This window comes from Carcharhinus amblyrhynchos, chromosome 16, assembly GCF_965287045.1.
Source record: "Carcharhinus amblyrhynchos chromosome 16, sCarAmb.v2.hapA, whole genome shotgun sequence".
NCBI lineage: Eukaryota > Metazoa > Chordata > Chondrichthyes > Carcharhiniformes > Carcharhinidae > Carcharhinus > Carcharhinus amblyrhynchos.
Genome location: NC_137339.1, coordinates 36172315 through 36190864, shown reverse-complemented (window position 1 = coordinate 36190864; position 18550 = coordinate 36172315). Strand labels below are relative to the sequence as shown.

The window sequence follows — 18550 nt, the reverse complement described above, 5'->3', positions numbered from 1 at the left end:
CAGAAAATACAAACTCCACACAGTCACCCAAGACCAGAACTGAACTGGATCCCTGGCGCTGTGAGGCAGCAGTGCTAACCACTGTGCCACCATGCTGCCCACATGCCACTGTGCTGCCCATAAATATATTCACATAAGCAATAAAACTTTACTCTTCAAAAGTAATTATAGGCTATAAAGTGGCTTGTGATATTCTAACCATGAGATAAGACACAAAACAAATTCACATTTATTAAATTAGACTTCAATTTTGGAAATTTCACCTGCACACAAAAAAAATCAGAAGTGTACAATCTGACAACAGATTTACAGCAAATGTCAAAGGTAGAATCGCAAAAACCCAGCTTGCAGGTGCAGCAGGTGGTCAGGAAGGCGAATGGGATGCTGGCCTTCATAGCGAGGGGGATTGAATATAAAAGTAGGGAGGTCTTGCTGCAGCTGTATAGGGCATTGGTGAGGCCGCAGCTGGAGTACTGTGTGCAGTTTTGGGCGCCGCACCTGCGCAAGGATATTTTGGCCCTGGAGGGAGAGCAGAGGAGGTTTACTAGGCTGATACCGGAGTTGAGGGGATTGAGCTATGAGGAGAGGCTGAATAAACTAGGCTTGTACTCGTTGGAGTTTAGAAGAATGAGGGGAGATCTCATTGAGACATATAAGATGATGAATGGGATGGATAGGATAGAGGTGGAGAGACTCTTCCCGCTCAAAAAAGACAGTAGGACTAGGGGGCACAGCCTCAAGATAAAGGGGAGGTGGTTTAGAACGGAGTTGAGGAGGAACTTCTTCACTCAAAGGGTGGTGAATCTCTGGAATTCTCTGCCCGTTGAAGTGGTGGAGGCTGCCTCGCTAAATATTTTTAAGAAGCGGGTTGATGGGTTCTTGATAAGAGAGGGGATTAAGGGTTATGGGGAGAGGGCGGGAAAGTGGAACTGAGCCACGACAGATCAGCCATGATCTTCCTGAATGGCGGGGCAGGCTCGAAGGGCTAGATGGCCTACTCCTGCTCCTATTTCTTATGTTCTTATAAAGCTTTACAGTACAGAAAGAGGTCCTTTGGCTCATTGTGTCTGTGCCAGCCATCAAACACCTATCGATTCTAATTCCACTTTCCAGCACCTGTCTATAGCCTTGTCTATTTTATTAGCATTCTAAATATATTAAAAAATATAATGGTCACACAATCTAAACAGGAGGGTCAAGCCATTTTGTCTTTGTGGGTCCAACTTGATCCATATCATGGAGTTTTGCAGGCCAGAAATAAACTTTAAACAAATGCATTAATCTCAAATCCATGGAAACTTCCAATGTCCAATCTTACAAAAAATACCAAAACCTGCCAGGGCAAACAATCAGCCTCACAAAATTCAAAACAGTAAATGGGAAATACAAATGTAAATGGAGCAGGAAGTCAGGTTTTTAGTAGGCAAACTTAAGGAGGTACAGTGTCAGGCTGCTGATTTCCTGGCAGCTAAGAAGTCATATCATGTGCCAATAAGTCTGGGGAAGTCTATCTATTGGACCTCTTAAGGGAAGATAATCTTTGGTGAACATTTAGCTAGGGCTCAGTCGGTAACACTCTCACCTCTGATTAGAGGTTGCAGATTTAAGTCCCATTTGAGGGCTTGTGCACAAAAATCAAACTGACACTCCAATGCAACATTGAACAAGTGGTCTACTGTCAGGAATGTCATCCGATGGAGGAAATAATGAACAGAAGCCTTGTCTGCTTTCTCTGATGGATGCAAAAGATTATCTTGCACTATCCCAAATAAGAGTATAGGTGAGTTATGCACTGTATCTGTGCAAATGTTTATCTCTCAATCAACATCATAAAAAGAACAAATTGCTGATCATTACACTGCAGCCTGCAGAGCTGACTGCATGCAAATATGCTGCCTTGTTTGCTACACTGCAAAAGTTACACTTCAGAAGTACTTCATTAGTTGTAAAGTGCTTTGCAATGTCCTTTGGTAGTGAAAGGTACTATATAAATACAGGTCTTTTTAAAACCTTTTAAAAAAAACACCGGTTCAAAGAATTATGTTCTAATTTATGAACAGAGATTTGTGAGCATTGCTTTATTGTTTTCTGTGTTTCAGGAACTTAAAAGGAATGAGTTACACATGAATGTTTACTATTTAGCGATGCTTTTAACTTTATTATAAAACTTCTTTGATAGCTCAACTACTTTATTACTACAGAAGCCAAAATTGGGAGTATATCAAACAACGTATTATGTTTGATCGATTTCCTCCACAGGAATTTAGCTGGACTTCTCTTAAAAGGCCTTGTCACCAATAAAGGCTTTTCTTATAAGTGATGAAAGTATGATTGGATTAGTTATCTCCTACAATCTCAAAAAACAGGATGCATTCAATGAAGAACATTTTTTAAAAAATGCATAGTAAAATACTAGTTCACTAAACGTGCCATAGGACAGCCCAGCTATTTAGAACTTTGATTTTAAAATGGTAGACTTTGCAATAATGGCGAGCTTAATTACAAAAATTACCTTTCAAAACAACTGCAAGAAAAAAAGCACTCACATAACATGTTTTTATGTTCAAAGATATAGAACAGCTGGTTTTTGTCATTTTAATTACCTCTGACTAAAAATGCAAACCAAAAATCCTAACCTGGGGGAGAAAATTTGTCAATTCAAGGCTATAAAAATAACTGGTGTACATTATCCATTTGATTATATCACTGGTATTGGTAGTGAGAGGCAGATAAAGATTTTAAAAAGTGCAATTGAGGTCGTGTCACCATTAATGTTATAACCAGTATTGTGTCACTACAGTTTACTGTTACTAAAAAAAACTCTAGCATCTTAAACATGCTATCTGCAAGCAATCAATTTGGCAGCTGCGAAAAACAATTATTTATTTTTCCTGAATCATTCTATCTCTGCTCAAAATTATTATTGGCTAATAATACACTGTAGCTATGTAAATAGATTTTTGGATCAAAGGGTGTATATGTGCATAAGTCATTAAAGATGGCAGGATAAGTGTAGAGAGCTGTTAATAAAGCATTCAGTATCTTGGACTTTATTAATATTGGGGTAGGGTACAAGAGCATGGAGATTATGGTGAACCTGTAAAAGACACTTAACATCAGTTAACGTATTGTGTGTAGTTCTGGCACCACACGGTAAGGAGAGAGAGCAGAAGAGGTTTATAAGAATGGTTCCAAGGGTGAGAACCTACTGTTATGAAGATAGATTGGAGAGGTTGGGACTGTTGTCTTTGGGAGGAGAAGACGAAAAGAAGATTTGATGGAGGCGTTCAAAATCATGAGAATCAATGGGGAGAAACTGTTCCCAGGTGCAAAGAATCAAAGTGATTTGCAAAAGAAGCAAATATGATGCGAGAATACTTTCATAGTGCAAATGATTTGGGTCTGCAATGCACTGACAGGAAGTATAATGGAGGCAAGTTCAATTGAGGCATTCAAAACGGCATTAGTTGACTGTTTGAATTTAAAAAATACGTAAGATTACAGGGAAAAGGCAGCAGAGTGGAACTAAGACATAATACTCATTTGGAGAACTGACGTAGACACAATGGGCTGCATGGCCTTCCTCTGTAACATAACATTTCTGTGATTCAACTTGCTCCTAACAGCTAACACCACAAGGTGGCTAAGTTTTAATTCCTAAAACATGCAAAAAAGATAATAAAAATTGGATGGGGCAGTTTGGTGGTGAGCACTGTCCTCTTACCTCTGAGGTTCAGAGTTCAGATCTAATTCAGAATAAGACAGATGCAAGTCTCCTCTGGCTGTATAGCCATGAAATGCATTTACAGTCAATCCAATTCCTTAGAGGTATGGGCTTTAAGAAACACAAATACTTACCTTGCTAGTCAGAGGTCTAGAATTTCAGTTCCCAGATGGCCTTGGGTCTTCTATGGATGCTCCATTTGAGTAATGACTGAGGAAGGTCCTAAACTAAGAAGAATGTCTCAAAACAAAGAGCGAGACAGAAAAAGACCCAGAAGAAAATCCGAAGCATGGACAAGTACAGGGATCATAAGAACATAAGAAACAGGAGCAGGAGTAGGCCATCTAGCCCTTCGAGCCTGCCCCGCCATTCAATAAGATCACGGCTGATCTGTCGTGGCTCAGTTCCACATTCCCGCCCTCTCCCCATAACCCTTAATTCCCTCGCTTATCAAAAACCCATCAACCCGCGTCTTAAAAATATTAGCGAGGCAGCCCCCACCACTTCAACGGGCAGAGAATTCCAGAGATTCACCACCCTTTGAGTGAAGAAGTTCCTCCTCAACTCCGTTCTAAACCGCCAGCTTCAAGAAACACCAACATTATCATGACCAAATAATCTTTCATGTAAATACTGGCCAGGTTGACAGAGTAAAAAGTCTGACAACACCAGGTTTTAGTCCAACCGATCCACCTGATAGCAAACTCACAAGCCCTCGAGGGGACCCCCCCTAGATCCCACTGAGTTGAGATAAACAACTGGAACAGAGTAAATATTCATCAACTTTTCTTAAAAGTCTTTTAATAATCCTTGTAGTTTTAGATGGCTTGGGAAATTCTGAAGTTCAGCTGGGCCACTTCAGTAATTGAAACATCTCACATGCCTAGAATAATTTCATAAGGAATAGCAGGGACCACAACTTCAGAACCACCTGACATTAGCAAAACCTGTAATATGATAGGAAAATAAACAGTTGTATTTGTGGAGATCCGGTGGCTCTAACACACCTCTGTACATATTTTGATGTAATTTGATGCAAGGTAAAAACTTCGCTCGTTAGCAAAATAAAATCTCCCATTTACTTCTTATAGAGGAGCATAATGGAGATGTCACCAGAGCACCATGGCTGTGTGTGTGCATGTGTGTGGTGGTTGTGTGCATGTCCCAACTGTTGGTAGAAAAATTAAAATATCAAAATTCTCCTGAAACTAATGTTCTCTCCTACAAAAGTGGCAAAAGATTTTGCACAAAATATACTTGCTCTATACTTCCTCACCTCTTCATTAAATAAGTATATCAAAAACGTAATCTTAAACAATCTGTGTCAATTATATCCCTATAAATGCGTAGTAACTGTAATCCATTTTCTAATTCTCCAAGCTAATAACATTAAAAGGGATTGACAGCTACAATTCTGACCACCACCCCCAAAATTAGGAACATACAAATACAGATTGCAAATGCAAACAGTGTCTGATAACTGATGGTGGTGAGGGGGGAGAGAGAGAGAGGAGGAATGATAACACTTGAGGAGCATATCAATTAAACAATAGAACTGGCACTTGAATCCTTGAAATAGATTAGTACCAGATGATTACATTCAAGACTAATTATTCTCAAGTTCAATCTGGCTTGGTTTATATATCTAAGCAAGGTAAAATACTTCACTCGTTAGCAAACTAAAAAATATAATTAAACATATGAATATTTAAGTTATCAAAAACACATTTTGCACAGTCACTGAGGTGAAATTTAGCCTCCATCCCCCACCACCACTCCTGTTTGGAGAACCGCTGGGAACCCTGTGTCACTTCTGTGGGGGAGACCCAGTGCAATTAAATGCATTCAGACACTCATGCGGCCAGCGTTGGGCCTCCCACAAGATCAAGGGCCATGGAAGGAAAGGGGAGGGGAGAAGGAAAGGGGAGGGGAGAAGGAAAGGGGGGGGGGGGGAGAAGGAAAGGGGGGGGGGGAGAGAAGGAAAGGGGGGGGGAGGGGGGGAAGGAAAGGGGGGGGGGAGGGGGGGAAGGAAAGGGGGGGGGGAGGGGGGGAAGGAAAAGGGAGGAGGGGGGGGGGGGGAAGGAAAAGGGAGGGGGGGGGGGAAGGAAAAGGGAGGGGGGGGGGAAGGAAAAGGGAGGGGGGGGGGAAGGAAAAGGGAGGGGGGGGGGGAAGGAAAAGGGAGGGGGGGGGGGGAAGGAAAAGGGAGGGGGGGGGGGAAGGAAAAGGGAGGGGGGGGGGGGAAGGAAAAGGGAGGGGGGGGAAGGAAAAGGGAGGGGGGGGGAAGGAAAAGGGAGGGGGGGGGAAGGAAAAGGGAGGGGGGGGGGGAAGGAAAAGGGAGGGGGGGGGAAGGAAAAGGGAGGGGGGGGGGGAAGGAAAAGGGAGGGGGGGGGGAAGGAAAAGGGAGGGGGGGGGGAAGGAAAAGGGAGGGGGGGGGGAAGGAAAAGGGAGGGGGGGGGGAAGGAAAAGGGGAGGGGGGGGAAGGAAAAGGGGGGGGGGAAGGAAAAGGGAGGGGGGGGAAGGAAAAGGGGAGGGGGGAGGGAAGGAAAAGGGAGGGGGGGGGGAGGGAAGGAAAAGGGAGGGGGGGGGGAGGGAAGGAAAAGGGAGGGGGGGGAAAGGAAAAGGGAGGGGGGGGGAAGGAAAAGGGAGGGGGGGGGAAGGAAAAGGGAGGGGGGGGGAAGGAAAAGGGAGGGGGGGGGAAGGAAAAGGGAGGGGGGGGAAGGAAAAGGGGGGGGGGGGGAAGGAAAAGGGTGGGGGGGTGTGTGTGAGAGGGGAAAGGGTGGGGGGTGTGTGTGAGAGGGGAAAGGGTGGGGGGGTGTGTGGGGGAAAGGGTGGGGGGAAAGGGTGGGGGGAAAGGGTGGGGGGGAAAGGGTGGGGGGGAAAGGGTGGGGGGGAAAGGGTGGGGGGGAAAGGGTGGGGGGGAAAGGGTGGGGGGGAAAGGGTGGGGGGAAAGGGTGGGGGGAAAGGGTGGGGGGGAAAGGGTGGGGGGAAAGGGTGGGGGGGAAAGGGTGGGGGGGAAAGGGTGGGGGGAAAGGGTGGGGGGGAAGGGTGGGGGGGAAAGGGTGGGGGGAAAGGGTGGGGGGGGAAAGGGTGGGGGGGAAAGGGTGGGGGGAAAGGGTGGGGGGGAAAGGGTGGGGGGGAAAGGGTGGGGGGAAAGGGTGGGGGGAAAGGGTGGGGGGAAAGGGTGGGGGGAAAGGGTGGGGGAAAGGGTGGGTGGGGGGGGTGTGTGAGGGGAAAGGGTGGGGGGGGTGTGTGAGGGGAAAGGGTGGGGGCGGGGGGTGAGGGGAAAGGGTGGGGGGGGGGAATGGGGGAAGGCGTTTTGGATCAAATTGAGCAATGTTGCATAAATGAAATTAACAAACTACACATCATTTTCTTTAAATAAACTAATCAATAGGTGATAACCTCAATAAAAAAGGTCAAAAATGTATTAACAAGCATGTACTAGCTAAATCTTATTCATCTTTCTGTAATTAGATCCCTGTGTCACACATCAACTAATGATCAGATGTCTCTCCAATTCAAGGATTTCCATCATCTCATTTCAACACAACAGTGATGAAGTCCATCATCTCATTTCAACACAACAGCGATGAAGAAGCAACAACACTCTGGAAAATAATCCACCATTCTAAAATGTCTCAACTTCTTTCCCATGCAACAAATATCAACAATTTCATCCACAGTGGAAGAAATCATAGACTCAGAGACCACCAATTGATAATACTGTACAGAAATGTTCCAGAGCACTACATTATGCACTCAAGATTTTAGATATATTTGTTTCAAAATTATTTTATTTCAAAGTGCCAAAATTACTATTTGAGAAATAAACCGACATTTAAACTCTGAAGTATTCTTACTAACTTGTCAAAATCGGTGCTGGGAAAGGTAGACTAATTAACCTCCCATTTGATTAATAAACGTTCTGGTGTCAGGTTTGCAGGAGGGGGATATAAACAGACATAACAAATTCATTTTTTTCTTAATTAAAGTGTCACTTAGACAGCCAATCTTCTGGCATTTATACATGTGGCTATTTATTTATATGGCTATCCATAAATGCACATTTATGTAGAAAAATTGTTTCACGTTACAGAACCCTTACAAACATCCAGTTATCTGCAACACTTGTGCATTTGCACACAGAATTTGAAATCAATATTGAATTTCAAATTGAAATGATAAATGAATTGGGTGAAAATTATGAGCTTTCACCTAACTGTACTTATTATTCAGTAATTCTTACTGGAAAAAGAATCTGAATTAAAGTTTCTTCAAAAATTAGGACTTTTAAAAATGTAAATTTTTATACACATGTTGGTTATAATCAGTGATTCTAGAAATACAGTTGTCATGAACAATGTGACAATTACTGTAAAATATAAAATTGGCATATGGCTGTATATATTTTAAAATACAAAATCAGATTAAAATTATTCATTAACATTCTTTTCTCTATGCTGAGTCTAGATAACAAGGTTTGACATTGTGTCCATACTGATACCCAAAACCATACAATCTTCAAGCACGAGTTACAGCAGTTGATAAGTCTTTTAGAATTGCAGTCAGGAAGGTGTCGAGAATGTGAAGGTGTCAGGTAGCAGAACGAGAATGTCACCATACCTGACGTATGTAGATAGGCAGCATGCACAGATAGGCAGCTAAAGCACAGGATTAGATTAAGAGACCTAAAAAGGCTGAAATCAGAGACACGAGTTGTTGCATCTAAATCGGACATTCGTTTTTTAAATTAGCTCCATAGGAATCAATCATTATGGTACAGTAGCATCACAGAATAATGCTGCATTCCTCTATGATAGAACTGTACCACAATGACTGATAGTTGGATTGATTTTAAGTTTTGGTTCCTGCTAAATGATAATGCTATAAAATGATCAGATAATAAAAGACAGTATATTAAACTAACGTTATAACACTGCATGCAGACAGTCCTCAAACTTGAGACACAATTGATTCCTGAAAGCCATGTTGCAAGTCGAAACCATTCCTGATTCCTTAAACCAAGGCCGGAAATCACTCATTGGGTGCCCGGCAGAGTAAACTGCTCTCAACCCTTGCCCTGTCAAGTCACTGAGGCAACTTTTGATGCCTGAAGGCCTAAGCGCAAGTTCCATAGTTAGTAATGAAGCCACTCCATCAGTATCAGTTGTCTGTTTAACCTTGAACTTCTGAGGTTGAGTACGTATTAAATACAACATAATTGTATAATTGAATTAAAATCATGATGGTTATACCAAAAATATTTAACAAAAAAATCTTGTTTCCAACCTAAAGATGGCTTGACCTGTCCTGTCATGCAGATGGGCAGCACAGAATGTCAATATGCATGTATAATAATGCTGGCGTGACACTGTAAAGTAAAAACTGACATTGGAAAAGACGAAATGGGGTGTCAATTTATAAATGTTGAAAGTGTCATTCTTCCTAATTTGAACATCGTAAAGACAAGGAATGCATGTACTTCATTTTTATATCTTACTGTAGATAATAAAGTTAACAGATTATAATGTCTTTGGCAGCCTGTAGGCCATGCTTTCAAATACTCTTTCCAGAATTACCGACAATGTTTTATTGTGCTGCACGCTAAAGTAAGGTACTTAAATCTACATATCCATTTCACAAAGAACATTATTTAATAGAATAACTATTTCAAAAGCAAACAACAATCTTCCTGATGAAATTTAAAAACTTATGTCAGGATTTTGAATCCTGCATTTGATCCACAATTACTTTTAAACCATTACATTTTTCAACTTTCATTTCACGGAACAATAAAATCAATCAGCAACACTATTATACAATTAATTGAGTGCTAATTTTTTTTTAAGTTAAGAAATAGAAAAATAGTTTAAGAGTTTGGTTTATGATATAATTAAACTAGGTCAGAGCTCCAACTGTTTGTCTCAGTCACAGGATTTTGATACTACAGTTCAAAATTAGCAAAACTAAAGTTATTAGTTCAGTCCTTACCAGAAGTGGCAATGGCACCAACATCCAACTTTTGTGGTCTTTTGTTGAAACCAAGTGTCATGCAATCTAGCACAGCAGCAGAAGGACATCTGGCCCTTTGAAACTGCTCTACCATTCAATAAGATTATGGCTGGTCTAGCTGTGGTATCAATTCCACTCTCCTGTCTGCCTCCCATATCTCTTGGCTCCCTTTTCGATCGAAAATCTAACTAACTCAGCCTTGAATAAATGCAATGACTTAGTCTCCACTGCTTTCTGGAGAAGATAATTCCACAGAGAAAACATTCTCCTCACCCCTGTCTTAAAAGCGAGACCTCATTCTTAAACTGTAGCCCCTAATTCTAGTCTCTTCCAAAAGGAGAAATATCCTTTCAACATCCACTGTCAAGTCGCCTCAGAATCTTAACTGTTCCAATAAGATCACCTTTTATTCTCCTAAACTCCAATGGATATAGGCCCAATCTATTCAACCTTTCTTGTACAAGATAAGCCCTTCATTTTAAAGCTCATGCTTTGATCTCATGCTTAGCTCATAACTAAGGTTAGCTTTCTCTATCTTTGAAACACACGGCATTTAGTTCATTCCATCTCCTCTGCCCTCTCATTTGTGCTTTCATCACTTCTACAAAAGATTTCTCAATTGTTCTCTTCAGTGATCACTCCACTGCCATAAACTTCAGCTTTCCCACAACTCGGCCCCCAAGATCCTCACACATCTCAGTTATCCCGCTACAATTTAGGTCAGAAACTTCAAAGTGTTTATGAAGTCCGCCTAGATCATAAGTTTTGCACTTCGAATTTGGCTAGGATGAGCACAAGATATTTCACTTCAGATAAAGGCTCCACTAAGGAGCTTTCATTAAACAAAGTTTATTTAAGTATAAAGTTAGTATGTATAAAAAGAAAATTAGCAATAACTTTGACCAATTACAACAAGGAAAAAATGATATTGTATAATCCTTAATGAATATAGGAAATGTCCTCATTAAACTTAACCCATAAACAAAATCCTTTCCACAGGTTTAACACAGCAAAAACTTGTGATACTGATATTTAGTCCTTTGGTTGAATGTTGCAATTCTGAGGCACACACAGACAATCTTGGAGTCAGAACTGCTTCCCAAAACACCAGTGAGACACTAGGCAAGCCAATCACCAACGACAAACTTTCTACTCCAGGAAGGCTAGGAACCTTGCTTCTAGCTAACAGCAGATTTTCCAAAATCAAAGAAAAGAGAGAGAAACACTGCTTTCTCGCTTGATATCCACCCCCTTCTAACCTAAAACCGCTGGCAGCCACATTAAATGTGAAATCTTGAATTCACTATGAAGAAAACTGTCCAAAATACACGACCTGCCACAGTTTTCCTCTTAACAATACAAGTCATAAAACAACCCCCAGAATGTACTGGAGGCCTATAGTAAAAACAACAAAACCCTACTTAAGGCATTGAACCAGTAATAAAAGAACTTCTAGTAGCCAACCCGGCAACACTGAAACCAAAAAGGGCTGCTTACAACTGCAGAGAACATTTTTTTTAATTCTTAAAGGTACACTAACGTCAAACCCCGAGTACCCAAACAACAAAAGCCATAGATTTGCATCAGTTTACCTGATCTAGGAAATTCTCCAGGTCAAAAACTCCTATTCTGATGCCTACTTGTTCCATGACTTTTATTTCTCCATTTGCACTGGCTGATTTTTTTTTGCCATGTTTTATTAGTTTTCCCCTTGCTTGAAAACACCTCTAAAAACTTACCACTTAATTAGGCATGGGTTTTTCTAATTTCCTCCCTTAATGTCACTCAGGTTGATATTCAGGTCTTTACCACGATTAAAAGGTGGACTAATTTGATCCATAACATTTTGCAGGCTTAATAAAGATCTGCATGTCAAAACATCATCTGTTCTTTCCACAGATACAGCCTGGTTGCTGTATTTTTTTGCCTATTTTCCTGCTGTATGAAACTGTTTTTTTGGGGGTCCCATGCTGCATTACTCTGAAATTCAGTCAGAAAGAAAGAATTACATTGATAAGTAAACGATCCCTCCTCATCCTTCTCGATTTGTCTGCAGCCTTTCACTCTGGATGGGTCTATTCTTGTCTGGTTCCATTTTTATATAACAATAGCCAGTGCTTCATTTTCTAATGGTTTCTCTTGCCATTTCCTCTGCTGTCCCCAAGGATCTATCCCTGTCTCTCTTCTATTTCTCACGTGGTGCTCTTTTCGTGACATCATCCAAAAGCACTGCTAGTATTTTCACATGTACACTGATGACACCCAGTTCTACCTCTCTATACTCCAAAATGATCAAACTGTTTATCTGGCAAGCACTACCGGTGAGCAGAATTTTCCTTCAATTAAATATTGAGCAAATTGAAGCCATTGTCTATGAGTTCTGCTTCAAACTTCATTTCCTCTCTCTGGCAACCATATTAGACAAGATGCAGAGATGCCAGCGTTGGACTGGGGTAAACACAGTGTTGTGAGACTCCTTGCCATATTAGACAACCCAGACTGTTTGCAACCTTGGCGTCACATTTGACCCTTAAATGAGCTTTTGAACATATAAATTGCATCATCACTAAGACCATCTGTTTACAGCTTCCTTAACATGACCTGACTTTGCTTCTGTCACCCACTCTCTGCTCACTGACCTACAATGTCACCTGGTCAAGCAATGTCATGATTTTAAAATTCTCATAGTTATTTTCAAATTCATCCACGGTCTCATCTCTCCTAGCAATTAAGAATGGTAACGGCATAGAGGTAATGTCACTGCACTAGTAAACCAGAGGCCCAGGCTAATACTCTGGGGGCACAGGTTCAACTCCACCCATGGCAGCGAAGATGTATTGTCAGCACAGCCAATGTCTCTTTCTCCTTTGTCTTTGAAGTGATGTTGACCGGGGTCCAGAAGAGTCTTACCCCAAAGTCATGGTATCACTGCATCAACAAAGATACTAATCTTCCAAGTTTTATCTCTCATTCCTCCTTCCTTTTTTGGGGATGGTCCAAATTCACCCTTTCTATTGGCTATAGGAAGCAAACCATCTGTGTCACCTCACCTCTGCAACTCGAGCCATGTAGACTAAAGATGTATTAATCCTTTTTCCCTTGGGGCCACTCAAGAGCTTATGCTACAAACAAATGCTCTTTCCTTTCCAAGTACAAAAAAGCCATGAATAAAACCATTCTTTTGTCAATATATTTTAACCCAAGCCCCACAGGTTTCAAAAAATAAAGGTTCCTCTCCGCCACAGACCAATTAGAGCACTTACGTGGTTTGTTTAAACATTGTGCCACCTTAATTCAGACTATTTCAGCCATTCCTTCAAACTGTTTTTTAAAAACATCCAACTGCATTGTGGGCCATTAAGACACATACAGCTGCTTCAGCTTAAGACTCAAAGGAACTTTGCTGTACAACAGTAAAACAACTTTGTTTCTTCACAAATAGCTTGTATTTCTGTAAAGCATTCCACCAGCAGAAATTCAAATTCACCCTTTTAAAAAGTGGTTAAGGAATAAATTCCAAATATGTTAAGGATTCTAAGAATTAGTAGAATTATCAAAATCTTACAACCCAGGAGTCGTCAACATTGACTCCAGACCTCATGAAGGATCCTTGGGAGTGGCACAATGGTTAGCACCACTGCCTCTCAGTGCCAGAGTTCAATTTTGGCCTTGGATACGTGGAATCTGCACATTCTCCCATGTCTGTATGGGTTTCCTCTAATGCTCCGCTATCCTTCCACAGTCCAAAAATGTGCAGTCAAGTGGACTGGCCATAGTAAATTGCCCTTTAGTTTCCCAAAATACGTAGGTTAATGTGCAGGGATACAGGGATAGAGCGGGATGGTGGGCAGAGCAAGATAGTGGGCCTGAGTAAGATACTCTATCAGATGGTTGGTGCATACTTGATGGGCTGAATGGTCTACTTCTGCACTGTAGGGATTCTATGAAGTCTCATGGCATCAAACATGGGCAAAGAAATCTCCTGTTGATTACCACCTCTCAGCTGATGAATCAGTTCTCCTCCTGTTGAATACCAAATGGAAGAAGCTCTGAGAGTTGCAAGGGCAAAGAATGTACCATGGTCAGGGACTTCAATGTTCATTATCAAGAGTGGTTCAGTAGCATTATTACTGACCAAGCTGGCCAGATCCTATAGTTTATAACTGCTGGGCTGGGCAGAAGGAAAAACCTACTTGTCTTTGTCCTCACCAATCTACCTGCTACAGATTTATCTGTCCATGACAAGTATTGGTGGAAGTGACCATTATACAGTCTTGTGGAGCTCAGACCTGCCTTCATATTAAGGATGCCCTCCATAATGTTGTGTGGCACTATCAATGTGCTGGATGTATTAGATTTCAAACAGATCTAGCAACTCAAAACTAGGCACCCAAGGGCCATTGGCAGCAGCAGAATTTTATTCAATCACAATCCATAACCTCATGGCCCAGCATATCCCCCACTCTACCATTACCATGAAGGCAGGGTATCAACTCTGGTTGAATGAAGAGTGCAGGAGGGCATGCCAGCAGCATCAGGCATACCTGGTGAAGCCACAACACAGGATTACCTTCATGTCCGGCAATGAAAATAGCATGCAATGGCCAGAGCTAAGCACCCCAATACCAGGAAATTTCCACAAAAGAGAATCTAACCATTTTGCCTTGACATTTAATAGTGTTACCATCACTGAACCTCCACTAGCAACATCCTGAAGTTTGCCATTGACCAGAATCTGAACTGGACTAGCCACATAAATACTCTGGCTACAAAGGCAAGTCAGAGGTTGGGCATTCTGTGATCAGCAACTCACCATCTGACTCCCCAAAGTCTTTCCACCACCCACAAAGTCAAGGAGTGTGATGGAATACTTTTCACTTGCCTGGATCAGTGCAGCTCCAACGACACTCAAGAAGCTTGACACCATCCAGGAAAAAGCAGTCTGCTTGATTGGCACCCCATCCACTACCTTCAACATTCACTCCTTCCAATGCCAACACACAGTGCCAGCAGTGTGTACCACCTACAAGATTTAACACTAGGCTCTTTGATAACATCTTCCAAACCTATAAATTCTTCCACCTAAGAACAAAGGAATGTCACCCAATTACAAGTTCCCCTCCAAGCCACACACCATCCTTACATGGGACTATAATCACTTGCTGGGTTAAAATGCTGGAACTCCTTTCCTAACTAAACTATGGGTTTTCCTTGATTTGGTCCACTCAAGGACAAAGGAAGGAAAGTATGCGTAGAACCAAAAGAAACGCTAAAATCCTTAATGAGTACTTTGCATCAGTATTCACAAAGGAGTGGGACATGTTCATTGATGGGTGTCTCGGAGGGGAATGTAATCTCTCTAAAACGAGTCATCATAACAAGGGAGGAAGTGTTAGGTGTATTAAAAAGCATTAAAGTAGACAAATTCCCAGGGCCAGATAGCATCTATCCCAGACTGAGGGAGCCAAGAGAAGATAAAAGTAAATTACTGCAGATGCTGGAATCTGAAACCAAAAGAGAAAATGCTAGAAAATCTCAGCCGGTCTGGCAGCATCTGTCAGGAGAGAAAACAAAGGGTCACCTGGACTTGAAACATCAGCTCTTTTCTCTGGATGCTACCATACCTGCTGAGATTTTCCAGCATTTTCTCTTTTGGAGACAACAGAGGAAATTGCTGGGCCTCTAACAGAGATCTTTGTTTCCTCGTTGGTCACAGGTGAGGTCCCAGAGGATTGGAAGATAGCCAATGTTATCCCGTTATTGAAGAAAGTATAGGATCTATATTTGGAACCGAATGGTCTTATTAGCAACGAACTGCATGGTTTTGTGCAAGGGAGGTCAGGTCTTACTAATTTGATGAGGTTTTTGAGGAGGTGACAAAAATGATTGACAGGGGAAGGGCCGTGGATGTTGTCTGCATGTAGTTTAGTAAAGCATTTGACAAGGTCCCTCATAGCAGGCTGGTGCAAAAGGTTAAATCACATGGGATCAAGGGTGAACTAACTAGATGGATTCAGAACTAGCTTGGCCACAGAAGACAGAGGGTAGCAGTGGAAGGGTGTTTTTCTGAATGGAGGTCTATAACTAATGTTGTTCTGTAGGGATCAGTGCTGGGACCTCTATTGTTTGAAATATACATAAATGACTTGGAAGAAAACATAGCTGGTCTGATTAATAAGTTTGTGGATGATATTAAGATTGCTGGTGTTATTGATAGTGGTGAAGATTGTCAGAGAATACAGCAAGGTAAAGATAGATTGGAAAATTGGGCAGAGAAATGGCAGATGGAATTTAATCCGGACAAATGCAAGGTGATGGATTTTGGTAGATTCAATTCAGGTGGGAACTATAAAATAAAAGGCAGAACCATCAAGAGCACAGGCACTCAGAGAGATCTGGGAGTACAGGCCCACAGATCCTTTAAAGCAACAGCACAGGTGGAAAAGATGGTGAAGAAAGCATATGGTATGCTTGCCTTTATTGCCTGGAGCACCAAGTATAAAAGTTGGCAAATTATGTTAGTTATATAAAACATTGATGTGGCCACATTTGGAATATTGTGTCCAATTCTGGTTGCCAAAGACTAGAAGGACATGAAAGCTTTGGAGGGAGTACAGAAAAGGTTTACCGAGATGTTGCCTGGTATTTGCTATGAAGAGAGATTGAATAAACTGGGATCGTTCTCCCTGGAAAGATGGAGACTGATGGGCAACCTGACAGAAGTTTATAAAATTATGAGACACACAGATAAGGTGAACAATTGTAAGTTTTTTTCCCCCAAGGCAAAAATGACAATTACAAGGGGGCACGTTCAAGGTAAGGGGGAATGGTGTAGTAGAGATGTGCAGTGGAATTTATTTTTACAAAGAGGGTGGTGGTGGGGGCCTGGAACGTACTACCAAGTAAGGTGGTTGAGGCAGACATGTTAGCGACATTTAAGATTCATCTGGATAGACACATGAACAGGCAGGGGATAGAGGGATACAGGCAGTTAGTCTAGATAGGACAATGTGATCAGTGCAGGCTTGGTGGTCCAAAGGGCTGTTCCTGTGCTGTGCTGTACTGTTCTTTGTTCTTTACAGTGGTTCAAGAAGGCAGCTCATTGCCATCTTCAAAGTGAAATTAAGTATGGGTAAAAAATGCTGGTCCAGCAAGCGGCATCCACGTCCTATGAACAAACAAAAGAAATCTCCTGCAGCCCTATGACCCTCCAAACTATCAACATTCCTCTAATTCTGTTTCTTAAGCATCCCCAATTAAACGCTCCACCATTGGGAACTTGTAGCTGACTAGCCTTAGGCTCTGAAATTCCCTCTTGCCACTAACTCTCTTTCCAACTGTAAGATTATTCTTACGGCCTATTACTTTGATGTTTTTGGCTCATAAAACTTCTGTGAAAGCTCTCTGGGCATTTTATCATGTTAAAGGTGCTACAGAAGTATTTGTTCATATAGCATCTTTCACAACTTTAAGAAGCGCCGAATTTTGGTGGTTTACAGGAATTTACAGTAAAGTGGTCACTGTTGTACCATAGTAGCCAAATTTGTGCACAGCAAGGTCCCACAAACTGCAGTGAATTAATGAATAACCAGTTTTGTTACTTGTCCCATTAAACATATTGCCAATCCAGAATGATGCAACAACTGCAGTCTTAATTCAACCCTGAAACCTTTTACACCATAAGGGTTATATAAATGTCATTTCAGGTCTGTAAGGATTTCCAACAACTGCTGCCTGCAAAGAACCAACAAACACTGAAGGTTAACGCTGTTGGGAAAAAGATACAAAGGTCTGAGGTCAGGTATAAACCAACTCAGAACAACTTCTTCACTGCTGCCATCTGACTTTTGAATGGACCTACCTCGCATTAAGTTGATTTTTCTCTACATCCTAGCTATGATTGTAACACTACATTCTGCAGTCTCTCCTTCTCTATGAACGGTATGGCTTGTCTGTAAAGTGCGCAAGAAACAATACTGTATACCAATACATATGACTTTAATAAATCAAATCAGATTGGGATGAGAGCATTTTGGACACCTTATTCTGACTATAATGTAAACACAAATTACACCAAAACACAAACGTATGTCACTAATGTTTGAATTGTGAGTTTTTACAGTTAAACTGGGCCACCCTAAGCTGACTCTGATTTTAGTGAAATTACCTCCAGGCACGGCTCAGCTTTCAGACTCGCCGCCAGCTCCTGCGCTCCCTGCTGCATCATCCAGCCCTGCACCACGCCAGCCACTGGCCCCGAGTCCGGGCTCCTGCTCCCTCTGGCCGGACTGTCCACTGGCCCCGAGTCCGGGCTCCTGCTCCCTCTGGCTGAATCGGCCACTGGCCCCGAAACCGGGCTGCTGCTCCCTCCGTCCGGGTTGTACACTGGCTCCAGCCTCCCGCTGCCTCCAGCCACTGGCCCCGAGTCCGGCCTCCCTCCGGCCGCTCGCTCCAGCTCCATCCCCTCAGCCGTTGAACCGCTTCTAGGCCGGTTACCTCGGCGACGACACGAGCACCTGACCACTGGCTTGGCGCCACTGACCCTCCCAGCCTGCAGGCGGCGCTGTGACCGTGCCCTGCGATGCGCCACCTAGTGGACGGAAGGCCAAAGCGTTCAGCGCTCACCCGCCGATTGGTGAGATGCTGCGGAATCTGAAGCAGTTTTTGCAGCTGCAAACAGTAGCATAGTCACTGGCATGGTATTCCAGCGATCCAGGTTAATCGTGAAATTTTATTTCAGTAAAAGGCTAATGGTGACCATGAAGCCATTGTCAACCCATCCGGTTCATTAATGTGCATTAGGGAAGGAAATCT

At 42.4% G+C, this 18550-nt stretch overlaps 1 protein-coding gene across 1 annotated transcript in view; it reads right to left on the bottom strand.

The window, feature by feature from the left end:
* The window catches only part of LOC145353960 (breast carcinoma-amplified sequence 4-like), a 41860-nt gene extending 23617 nt beyond the window's left edge, over nt 1–18243 (bottom strand). The window contains exon 1 of the mRNA XM_080204997.1: nt 17904–18243. Coding sequence (XP_080061123.1) covers nt 17904–18197 — 294 coding nt within the window. The 5' untranslated portion in view covers nt 18198–18243. The remainder of the gene's footprint in view (nt 1–17903) is intronic.
* Nucleotides 18244–18550: the final 307 nt, after the last annotated feature.